At 37.8% G+C, this 12,472-nt stretch overlaps 1 protein-coding gene across 1 annotated transcript in view; it reads right to left on the bottom strand.

Moving 5' to 3' along the window:
• LOC117810507 (mucin-5B-like) overlaps positions 1 to 9,076 on the bottom strand; it is a 41,356-nt gene extending 32,280 nt beyond the window's left edge. The window contains exons 1-11 of the mRNA XM_034680372.1: positions 9,010 to 9,076; positions 8,184 to 8,439; positions 7,701 to 7,815; positions 4,740 to 4,824; positions 3,941 to 4,047; positions 3,618 to 3,828; positions 3,386 to 3,511; positions 3,082 to 3,199; positions 1,223 to 1,361; positions 769 to 867; positions 451 to 520 (exon numbers count right to left, since the gene is read on the bottom strand). Coding sequence (XP_034536263.1) covers positions 451 to 520; positions 769 to 867; positions 1,223 to 1,361; positions 3,082 to 3,199; positions 3,386 to 3,511; positions 3,618 to 3,828; positions 3,941 to 4,047; positions 4,740 to 4,824; positions 7,701 to 7,815; positions 8,184 to 8,439; positions 9,010 to 9,076 — 1,393 coding nt within the window. The remainder of the gene's footprint in view (positions 1 to 450; positions 521 to 768; positions 868 to 1,222; positions 1,362 to 3,081; positions 3,200 to 3,385; positions 3,512 to 3,617; positions 3,829 to 3,940; positions 4,048 to 4,739; positions 4,825 to 7,700; positions 7,816 to 8,183; positions 8,440 to 9,009) is intronic.
• Between the last annotated feature and the right edge of the window lie 3,396 nt (positions 9,077 to 12,472).

The following is a 12,472-nucleotide window of genomic DNA, read 5'->3' as shown; positions in this document are numbered from 1 at the left end:
TATATTTAATTGAAAATATTGCAAAGACTACTGAGGAACTGAAAAATGTAATTGCGTTAGGAAAAATATATTCTAATTTTAAGCTTGATGCTAGCAACACATTTCCTTTGTGGTATTTTTTATTTCATGATGCATCAAATGTTTTCAATGTCATCTTTTGCCACAGAACAAGATCCCTGGCTTCACTTCCCCTCATTGCAATATTACTCTGTCCACTTCTATGCTTTCTGCAAGACTCTGCTCCTCATGTCAACCCTTCAGCTAAAAATATACTCAGTCTTCCCCCCATTGCCACAACCTGCCAGACACTCAGTCTATTGCCAGTTGCAAGCGCTCAAGTAAACATTATTGAACTCTCTCACTCTCTGCTTTTGGACATGCATAAAAGGTGTAAAATATTTGTTGTCCCTTTTCTGTGTGTCACCCAAAAGATAATTCAAAATAACTCACAAGTCAACAGTGGAAGCTCAGAACGAATCTGATTCATACGAATCTGTCCAGATGCATGGATTTTCAACACCTGTGATTTGTGGAGAAATAGAATTTGAGGTTAATCAAACACGAGTCCAACAAGTATCTCAAAAGGACCATGAACATTTTCACACCAGTTTGAAACACACATTTCATAGTGTGATGTAAGCTATCACTTACAAAGCTGTATTCAAAACCGATTTTTATGCAACATATAATTATTTTACAGGATCACTGATCTGTTCATCACTGTGTGTCATTACATGCTAATGAACCAAATTTTTGTGGGGAACTTACCGTATTGCTGCTAAAGGCCACAGTGACAGCTCTGAGGCAGATCTTACTTTGAGAAACACCACACCTTTCCAGGTCCACCAGCACAGAGGCACCAATTAGCTGTAAAACATTACCAGAAAAAACTTTATTAGTGACTGAAACACAAAAACTTCCAACAGCAAACATTGATCAGTTTTACAACAAACTCTGTTTATCAAATAGTTAATAGATTTATCACAATTTCATTGGAAACATATGTGTTTTTCTTAGCACATATATTGTATTATCTATTTTGCACTGAAATACAATTGCACTGAATTCCATTGTACCTGCGACAATACAATAAATATATTCTATTCAAGTCTATTCTATTCTGTTACATAATATCATGCCCCTTATTGGCTGGTGGCCAGAGTTATAACTCCAGTTTGTATGATTGTACATGGGCAGTGAAAAAGATGACAATGTGTACTACCTTTGCTAGAACATATGTGCAGTCTCCATGAAAGATAAATTCTTTTCCATCAAAGCTGTTGACATGAGTTCCTCCTGTCAAAGAGCACATTTCTGGGCAGTTGTCCTCTGTGCACTTCCACCGTCCATTGGTGCACACACTGTAAGGATAAAAACACACATAGAACTTTTTGTTTTGCAGCAATCATAAATTCACCCCTCCCATTATCCAGAACATTTGGAATGAAACCTATTGTAGCCAATTATTTTGGCATGTTTTATTTTGATGTTTAAAAGTGTGTACTGGGTGGAAAAGTGTTTGATATGCAGTTTAGACTGGATTTAATGATGAATAAACCTGATGCAACCATCCCAAGCATGATTAAATTATCACAAGCATGCCTGAGATAATTAGCAGGGGAATATAATAATAATAATAATAATAATAATAATAATAATAATAATAATACAATTTTATTTAAAACATACTTTACATTTGAGCAAATATTAGTGGATTGTATTCCTGCAAAAAAAGTACCATCTTATAAACAGCAGCAACAACAAGTGGGGAATGAAGGGACATAGGAATCACTAAAATGGGACTGTACTTCCATGTGCCTGCTACCTGCAGTTACTTAAAATATAACCTTCATGTCCCCAGGATAGAACTCACTTTGCTCTCTCTTTCACACTAAACACACATTAACACCAGCAAAGAAGCTAAACTGGGAAACTCTAATTTCCTCAGGCAAAACATGTTATTTGTACTGTTTGCTTTTGTGAGTAATTCTGAGGCAGGCAGGAGGACCTGATGACCACAGACTTGTTTAATTGTGCATCAAGCTTTGGTCCTTTGACAGTTTTTTCACTTCAGAAAACAGATGTACAACATGATTACTTACAGTCATGAGCAATGACTGTCCCAACCCTGTGGATTTAAAGCGAATGGGACTCATGGTAGTCATTCAAGATGTGAAATATGTAAGGGAAATCTCAAGGATAGGAATCTTTTACATTTTTACGTTGATGATTAAATAGTATTAACGTCTACACATGTGGAATACATCCTAGTGATGGTAACATTTCCTGCATGTTTATCAGTTTCAGTGAAGAGACTCCCCTTGAATTCCCACAACAATTTTGTTGTGAAGTTGTGTTCTGAAGCATTATATGGTAAATGAGTCACTTGCAGAGCTCTTAGTTTAGGTCACTGCTAACTTTCTTTAAAAAAATCACACAAATCATGTAGGCTGCAGGTAGATTATATGAGTACTGAAGTAGTATCCAGCTACTGTTGGTATTTCTTTTTGTGCAATCTCTGTCTTGTTTTCTACCCCGATCTCCATTCCTCTCCCCTTGCAGTTGCTTTGGAATTCTTGAGTGAATTTAGCACTCATATTTAATTTTCTGTTTAGCCTATCCCCCTTACACCTGTGTTACACCTGAAAGTATACCCAGATATGATAGAAAAGACATCAAGAAGACACTATCATAACTCATATGGGCGCTAATAACATAATTTCAATAATCAAATAGATACAAGGTTTAATTAGATATTGAAATTAAATAAATAGATTTAGACATATTTGTTCCAGTATGATCTCCTTTCTTCCTGCTCTCCCTTTAAACTGTTGTTTTTAAGCCTTATTGTAAATCTTGACCATCCAAACCTAACAGCATCTGTGAGTGATTACTATGTATATTTTATTTTTGTGTATTAACTATACAACTAGTGTGGGAAAACATTTGTTTCTGCAGTGTAGCTTATAGAGTGCCATTGGTTCTGCAAGACAGTCAATATGCCTATAGGATTAAAATCAAATGACCTTGCATTTGGTTGAAAGATTGAAACAATCAATCTCTAAAGGTCTCCTGTCTTACCAAGATCTGCAGTTCTCATAATAGGACTGTCCGGGCTTGTAGACTTTCTTGTTGTGCAGACATGGACACTGGTTCACTGCAACACAACCACTTTTACCATTGTCATCGAAGACCGTTCCTGAGAAGGAAGGAAGGGATAGTTATCATCACGTCATGTTTTATGTGTGTACTGAATGAGATTGCATTTGCTTGCATAAACTGTATGCTTGTTACTTAAGTGTTGATTGTGTGTTTGTGTGTGTGTGTGTGTGTGTGTGTGTGTGTGTGTGTGTGTGTGTGTGTGTGTGTGTGTGTGTGTGTGTACCAGCAGGGCAGCTGCAGCCATCATGGCAGTGGTTATCACATAATTTGCTGGCCTGAGGTGTGGAGCAGGTGTCAGGACATATACTGCTACACTCCTGAAACACCATGTTGTATGGGCATGTCTTGTCTGTGGAGACAAACAAAGATGAGGTAAAAACACTGCAACTGCAGAGCAAACACATCTATATGGACCACAGATAAGTTATGTCATCATAAAGTATTAGCATGCTTACTGCAAAAAGATTCACTCCTCCATTGCTCGGGCTTGCCGCCTGCATGAATGCACTGTCTGGAGAACTCTGAGACTGTTTTGCAGAGCATGGAGTCAGGGTTATTGCCACTGTAGCACTTATCAGCCATACAGACTTTGATGAAGGCTTCCTTATCCAAAAGGTCTTGGCAGCTGCTGAAGGCAGCACTGGAGAAGATCCCCTCACAGTATTTCTGAAAATAAACCCCAAATATAAATATATAGGGTTTTTTTCACTGTGTATTGCATCTGATGATCCTATGAGGATGATGAGGATAATGATGGTGATAAAGAATGTAGACCTACCCTATCCCCACAGCTCTGGTCTGGGGTCTGGTCGGGCTCATCACAGCTCTCACCTGGTCCAGTCACCTTGTGGGTCTCAGCAAAGTCTGTCACTGTAATCTGAGCTCCTGCAGAAGAGTACAGCCATGAACACAGTTATTATTATTTTGCCGATCTTTTTTTTTATAAGAAAAGGAAGTCTGTGATGACATTTGCATTGGCTGCAGGGATGTTGAAGATTTTAAGTTTATTGGTCATAATATTTGAAACTGTTTTAGTTGCTTTGGTGCTTACAATGTTGAAAGATACAAGTCAGCCTTTACTGAAAAAGATGAGATGGTGACTTGCTCCTGCAGGTTTAGGTTTATTGGGTTTTTTTTTGCTCAGTAGGGCTAAATTCCAAGATAGTATTTTTTCCCCCCCAAGTGCTTAGCTTTCAACCAGCCACATAAATCAAAGAGTTAGTAAAAATGACTACGTCAGGAATGGTTCAGGTTAGGTAAATAGTAGAAAAGGTTTGCTGAGTATAATTCAGGTTAAGCCTACAGCTTATTGGTTTTGCCTTAGGAAGCATGAAGTTGTAAACTCAATAATCTAAAAACTAAAGTGGTGGAAAAACGTAAGTTACACACAGCACAAACATTAGCAGGTTGAGGTTGTTATAAACTCATTGAAAGTAGTGACTTAATCACACTGTCTGGTTTTAAGAAAGGCCAACTTTTTCTCCAAAAAGGGGTTATACAGGATATCCCCCTTTTGTGTACCAGTACAATATAATGTGCAGTGTATCATCTCTTCATTATACAAGACAGGACCTTACCACTTTCTGTGAAATCATTGGCTATGCCATCAAAGTTTCCACAGAGTCCACAAGTCTGGTTCATGAATACTTCTGGCATTTCGATCTGTGAACACACCCCAAACATACAGTAATTAGTGGAAAAAGCAAAAGATTTCAGCAGGTGATTCATGAAAACCTGATATGTCATTTCTTCTCAGGGACTTTGAGTAGTTAAATCTAGAGAAGCCTCTTTTTTCTTCTGTTAACAATAGAATTTGGGGATTTGAACAAAGAATCATGAGCAAAACAGAGACGGAAAGCTTGTCTTATCCTGTGGAAAAACTCAGTGCCCCAGTTAAAAAACAAAGTCCTAAAAACAGCACTAACTTTTTGTTAGTCTGTAAATAAAGACAAGTTCTCTATGATATCGAGATTTGCTCTGCACCACATGTTCCATATGCCCCAATACATGTGTGATGAAGGGCACTGCCCCAAAACGTTACTTGTGGTGACATTTGTCATTAAATTCACATTGCGATAGCTTCTGGTGTGCAGACTTGTCTTTTTACATTTGTTGTTACTGTCCAGCACCCAGAACTTGAGGATTTGGATGTGCATGCCATTTTTCCTATTACTTGTATTAAAGCAAGCCTGACATGTCATGTCTTCAACAGGGAGGAGACAGAGAAAACATCTCTGTTGTTATATTGTTAGTTTTGTTCATCCCAGTGCAGCATGACAAGTTTCAAGGTCTCTCCATCAAAGACGGAAAATATGTTTCAATCTTTCATAAGTCCTTTTTTACATCAGTCTTCATTAAATAATACACATTTACACAAAGCAGTTATATTTGTGTTGTGGCTTTCAGGCTTGGCTTAATCACAGGGTTTCTTCATCATTTCAGACCATATCCCCTCTCATGTGATTTTCAAAAGATAGTCGCTGCAGCATCTAATATTTGTCGGGTTTCTTATTGTAAACTCAACCATGTGAATGCAAACATTCAAATTGAGCTGAGCTACTGACTCTGGAAGTCTTTCTTAATACTGTCATCATTTTAGAGGACGAAATTTATCAAAATGTATTTTCATTGCTCATCACTAAGATGTTTGAATGCCATATTATCACGTGTATCTGCCAGTGACAATACTTTTTAAAAAAACAACATTTTTAACTATAAAGTAAAAAACAAACTTTTGTTTTTCAATTGATCCAGTATTTTAAAACATATTATAGCTTTGTGTATCTAACTAAGTTGGTTCAAATCAGAGCTGTAAACATCCTGACTGCACTTTCAATTTATGCATATTTAACAACATCAAAGGGATACCTTTCTAAATAAATAGTACACCTCATTTATGTTTTGTGTTTTCAAACTGTGTCTGCATACTTTCTGACCCCGGAATTTGTCCCCTCCAAAAAAAATGATAATCAGTCTAAATTGAATAGTTTAAATTTTATTTAAATAGTTTTTTCAAATCCAATTTTTGTCTAGAAATGCCAGTGGCCCTAATTGTAATGATTTCAAACGTACATTTGTATCACCTGTAATCTAAATTGAACCAAATAGTAGAATTGCATCAAAACATGCCTTGTTGCCTTTGTGACATACATGTTCATGTGACTTCACATGTGTGAAATCTTGAGCAGATCATTGTCTATGAGAGGGACATGAAGTTCCAACACACTAGAATGCCATAAAACAAACTCAAGTTTTGAAAAGATTTGAATCCTTCAGGTCTTTTCTGCACTAACTAAGTTAGATGATGATACATTCACAGCCTTGGACAAGTGTAATCCTTGTGAAATGAATTAAAGTGACACAAGAAAAAATATAAGGCTCATAATTGTGCAGGTGTAACAACAGTGTTGGTCTGAGCATGATTACATCAACTCAAAATGCTTTTTTGAAGCTTTCTAAAGTGACAAAGTAACTTCACTTTCATAGGGTGTTATCACCTGTGTCTTCACAAACTGCTCTAATGTAACTTTCTAACTTAAAGGCAGTATTCACTATTGTGGTCCAAAAGCATTTATCTAAATGTACTGAATATTTCTGTACAGTTCTCTAGCTAAACATTTTATGCCTGCTTAGTAATACTCCCATGTTTGTGCGCAGTTCTTGCTCTGTAAATAGGAAACAAGTGTGTCAGACTTAACTGTTCACTTTTGAAGCTAACCAACACATTGCCTCAGGAGCACTGAAAGCTGTTGGGCTTTGATCCACACCTTTTACTTCACCTGTCACTAATTGTTAGATTTCATCCTGTATTTAAATTAAATACTATTCAAATTGTTTAAACTTTCATGGACTGTATAGTGAAACACTTCAGAAGTGGACATTTAAAAGATGTAATTAAAATAATTGTCATTAGTTGAAATTTGGAGGATGAAATGTGGAACTGCTGCCCTGTAATTGAAAGTACCCTATACATGATGATTTAAAAGACAGTTTGCTGTTACCTATTATTTTAGGTGTCATTAGATAAAAACATGATCGTTCTGTTGGTTTTGGATTTTTTTAAAGAAATTTCGTGAGAACAATGATGACATATATCGTGAATATCCAGAACAGTGTATCCTGGATAGAAGACAAATTACTGAAACACCCTGCTCCTCCATAATAACTTAATGCTATTGTAAAGATAGACATTAAAAGAGGATTGTAACAGACTTGCAACAGACACGCTGTTGCATGCTGACAGACACACAAATAAAAGGTTAATATGTGTCAAAGTGCAAAAGTAGATATGTTTTGCCCTGAAGACCGGGTTCATTATTTTATACATTTGTGTACATTGCAAGGATTTGCAGTAATTGGCTCATGCAAATGCACCATCAGATCCAAGGTTGATCCTGTGGTTGTTCACTGACCCTACAGTATGACCCAAGGTTGTTCACTAAACTCACAGTCATGTAAATGTTTAATTTTGTTCCCCTTATAGCTGAACTCCTAACAGACAGATAACTTGTGTGCAAGTGTGAGAATGTGCTTCTTACGTCCAGGGAGTCCTCCAGGTTCCAGATAGCTTTGATTCCCATCTTGGAGTCAACAAAGATGCTGGATGTGGTCTTTTTGATGCTCACACCAAATTTAGTGTATGGCAGCTTCACCCTGAAGGACACAGAGTTGGTACAAAAAAAAGAGACAGATAACAGCAGCTGTTACAGTGTGCCAAATTCCAGTGAGAAACATCATGACTGTGCCCTCCAACAGTGAAACTCTATCAAATGACAGAAAGTCACAGACACTCAGCACAGCGGTCACTGGTTCAACTCACGGCCATGACATTTTTCTGTTTACATTCCTTCACTCTCTACTCCCAAATTTGAGAACTCTCAAGGAAAAGCTTGTACTCAGTTATTATTTTCTTTTTGTCTGATTCATCACACTTAACCAGCCCACAACTGTAAGTGTGGATATTTGATAAAACTCTGAACACATGAGGTAAAGTGTAGTCAACAGGTCTGGGCTTCACTTACGCGTCATCATCAACCTCCACGGAATCAACAGTCAGCGCCACAAGAACACCATCCAGTTTAATGAATATTTTGCTGATGGTGGGGACATTGTTGACCACTGTGTGCCTCAATTGGATGTTGAAACTCTCAACGGATTCTTGACATTGTGAGGCCAGCAGATGGTTACAGCTGGATGGCAGCCTGAAGAATTCTCCATCAAAGTTCTTCCAGTTATAGTCTCCCCAAGTTGTGCACACACGGTTGATGTGAGCATTACCTGAAACAGCAATAACACATCAGCAACAGTTTAAATTACTTGATCAAAATAAAATGACTTCTGATGACTATTTTCATGATAAAAAAAACATTGATATCCAAACAAACATTTAACATATTTGCTTGTTCCAGCATCATGACTTCGAATTTGCTGCTTTTCCAAATTTTAGACAGTATTTGAAGAGTCTTTTTTTGATTTTCAGATTGGTCAATGGAAACTTTTAGACAATGTCAGTTTAAGCTCTAAAACATTGTGATGGGCATTTTTCATGAATTGAGAGCTTTAAGACATCATGACTACTTTACTGATTGTAAAACAAACAAAAATGTCAAGTTTCCCAGGTCATTTTACAGAATTGACAGAATATACATATGTACATATATATATATATATATATATATATATATATATATAAACAAGGTACAATTAAATCCACAACTAGATAAAACTTAGTCTCCTCCAGCACACATGAATTTCTGCTCCAAGAACATCTATCCTTCTCTTGGTGTCATGTTCAAACATCTCATGAGAAGATGGAGATGCTGGAAGAAACTTTTAAGAGTCACTCACTGAGAGAAGAGAGAAGCAGCGTCAGACAGATGAGCCGTAATGCGGATCCAAGTTCTATGGTCCCCATGTTGGCCCTGTGGAATGGTTGCCTATGAACACTAACCTGGAGGATATCTCCTTTTATATCCCACCAGTCAAGGTGGAGCAACACCACTTCTACAGGTAAGAGTGAGAGGAAGAGGCTGATCCACTACAGATCCCTCCCTCATTGTAAATATATTCAACGTGGTTTACCTGTGACATTTACATGTTAAACTAATACCTGACAATGTTCACAAAGTTACTATGTGTTTGCTCAGCAAACATGTCATCACCACCATCAGTGTACTGAGCAGCTTATTTACCCTAAAGGCCTCCTATAAACTGTCTTATCAATAAATACATCTGTATCAACATGCTGTTAGAAAGGTTTGTTTGTTGAATGTTAGAAAAGATGGAATAATAAAAGATAATAATGTCAAGATGAATGGTGTATGATGAGTCAGATGATTCTGTTGGAGCTTCCCTGCAGTCACTTGATTCAAGGTTAGACAGATCCCAGCTTCGTTCAACATTCTGAATTACAAATAAATAATAAAATCAGCTGATCCTGGTGAAACACAGCAATATCCAGCAGATCAGGGATCAGGTCATCAATAATATTTTTTTATTGTCACAGTTGAAAGTGGAGATTCACTGTACAATGAACTTTACGTTTATACAGCTGCAAGCCACTCAACTTTCTCTGGCTCTGCTGCTGCAGGCTTTCACCAATAGGGACATTTTTTCATGCATTCCAAGATTACAATTCAAGTAATGCAGTTGCTGAAATTGCAAAAAAACTACAATAACTAACTATCAACCATGTCAGTCCATTTACCAATTCTTGTGTGCTCATAGCACTTTTATTTGAACTGTTAAAAGAGTGTGATGTTGCAGATTGAATCACTCGGAACAACACTGATACCAATTCCATGAATACCAAATAGCAATGACTTTGAGTTGACTAGAACTAGACTAACACGTTTTGAGTTTTCATTGACTGACCGTTTGATCAAGCAGTCTGATGGCATCAAAGGTACAGATGTTTTTTGAAGGAGACTAGCAGATATAGCAGATTATTCTGTGTATCTGTCTTTGTCATGCTTTGTATCTTATTAAGTGAGGCACTTAAAATGTTGAGTCAGGTTGACTATATGAATAGGACATGATCATTGTCTCTACATGCTTTAACTGCTACGGACAGGAGATGAGACCAGAGAGCTGTTAACTGTAGTCTATAATAATTCATTATGGTAAAGATAGAGACATTATGTGGCATGGTTGTGTGTGCTTATCACACAGATTGTTTTTTCACCATAATCAGAAAGTTGTATTCACTTCGTCACTTCAGGCCATAATTAACCTCCAAGCTGCACCTCATGTAGCTCTTACTGTGTGCTTCTGCATCGCTGCCTTTGTTTTCTTTACGTTTTAAGGCTGATGAAAGTGAAGTTAGAGTGCCAGACAGACAGAGGGAGGTACAGAGAGGGAGAGAGATACATTACAGTGTTCCAATACTTTTATGTGTTTGGGTTGGAAAAACTTTTCAGCCTCCTACTACTACTGATTGAGAGGATTCAGAGTCGTTGAGCCAGAGTCCCTGATGAGACATAATGTGATGCAATGGTGGGGGAAAAAAAGTTTTTTGTAGCATAATGTAAAAACCACTCTTAACTTTCTCAGTGGCTATTTTCAGATAATGTAATGCAATAATCTAAAACATTTAGCCTGCCTCTCGCGGTTTTAAAATAAGATCTAAAAGTCATTTAGTGTGTCGCCAGCCTTTGACTGATCTTTCCATTTCTTCTACACCTCTTCCACTGTCTGCAGTCTATGGATGCAAATTTCTAGTATTGTCTGTGATTGGTCAGGCTCATAATCTCTGCTGACATACAGTCATAAAAGTGAAGGCTCAGACTTCAACAAGGGAACTGAACAGAAACATGTTTCAGACTCACAGTGTCCAGTTTTCTGTCTACTCGTTCTTATTGAGAAATAAGCATGTGAACGTGGTCAGGTCAAGGCAAGTCAAGTCAAGCTTTATTTATAAAGCACATTTAATAGAACCTCAGTTGACCAAAGTGCTGCACAGATATTAAAATACAATATAATCATACACAAATATAACAATAAATAAAAACAATAAAAGAATAGTAAGATCTCAATTTAGGAAATAAAACGAGTAAAAAGTAAAAGACAAGGATTCTTGTTTAGCTGGGACTGAACGCCAAGGAGAAAAGATAGGTTTTCAGTCATGTTTTAAAGTGCTCAACAGACTGTGCAGCTCTAACCTGGAAAGGTAGGCTGTTCCACAGCTTTGGGGTGTCAGCCGGGAGCACAACCGGGTCACTATCAGTCCAGCGACAGAGGAAAAAAGCATTCATCGAGACCTGTCACTCCGCCGCAGGCCCCACCTGAGCGTCTCCGCTGTGAGCAACACCTTCAGTCAGCTGATTCACATGAAACATGCTTTAAAGTTAAAACACCTCCCTGATAGCTGAACCAAATGTGAGACCACATGATGTTTGTTCCACGTGATAGAAAATCAAAAAAAAAAAAATGTGCTTGAGTACGTTCTTAACAATCAACAAATCGATACTCGATTAACTGTTGATATCCATACTGCAGTCCCCTATTGCAGTTACCCGTCATCCCATAGGCGATAACTTTCCATTTTGTTTGTTGGTATTGGAAATATTTAGCCCTTGTTGTGTGAACATTTTTATGTTCTGCATTCAACCAAGCCCGGCTTCCAGCTTTGAGAAATGAAGCTGATGTGGAAGTGCTGAAAGCTCTGCTCGAGGCTAGCTCCAGAGTACCAGAAGCCAGACACACCCACAGCTGACCTGACTGACAGGCGAGCACACTGTAGCTGTTAGCGAGGAGAAGCAAATCCTGCCTTAGAAGGAACCCCGGCTACCAAAACGTATTTTCCTCTATGATCAATGTTTGTATCAGCTATATAAAAACAATAATAAAATCTCTCAAAATATCTTAGTTTGTATAAAACTGGAAAAAATATTTTCACTCGTAGGCCGCCATTGTTCTTTGCGTCGCAATGATGTTTGGGTAGTGACGTCATTTGGTTGAAACAGTCTGTTTTCTTCATGCGTGTCAGCTGAAGCATGTGATTCCTGGGTGCTCTGTGAAGGCTCTGATGAACTTCTGTTATATTTGGGATCAGGCTGTCTGTACAGTGTCTGACTGTCCTCACTGAAAAAGTCATCATCTGAGAGGAAAAGATCCAGAGACTGTCTGTCCTCCTGAAACTGTTCCTTCAGCTCATTTTCACAATTAGCAGCAGAGACGTGGTCTTGAGTAATAAGTTGGTGTGCATCAGCTGGCCACTGTACCGCTGCATCAGATGTGTGTTTTTCTGTCTGAGTTGCGACATCACTCTTATTTGGAGAACACTGTACACTTACGGACTGCTGTGTTGACT

This window comes from Notolabrus celidotus, chromosome 3, assembly GCF_009762535.1.
Source record: "Notolabrus celidotus isolate fNotCel1 chromosome 3, fNotCel1.pri, whole genome shotgun sequence".
Lineage (NCBI taxonomy): Eukaryota > Metazoa > Chordata > Actinopteri > Labriformes > Labridae > Notolabrus > Notolabrus celidotus.
The sequence above is the reverse complement of the archived record's forward strand: the minus strand, read 5'-3'. Positions and strand labels throughout refer to the sequence as shown.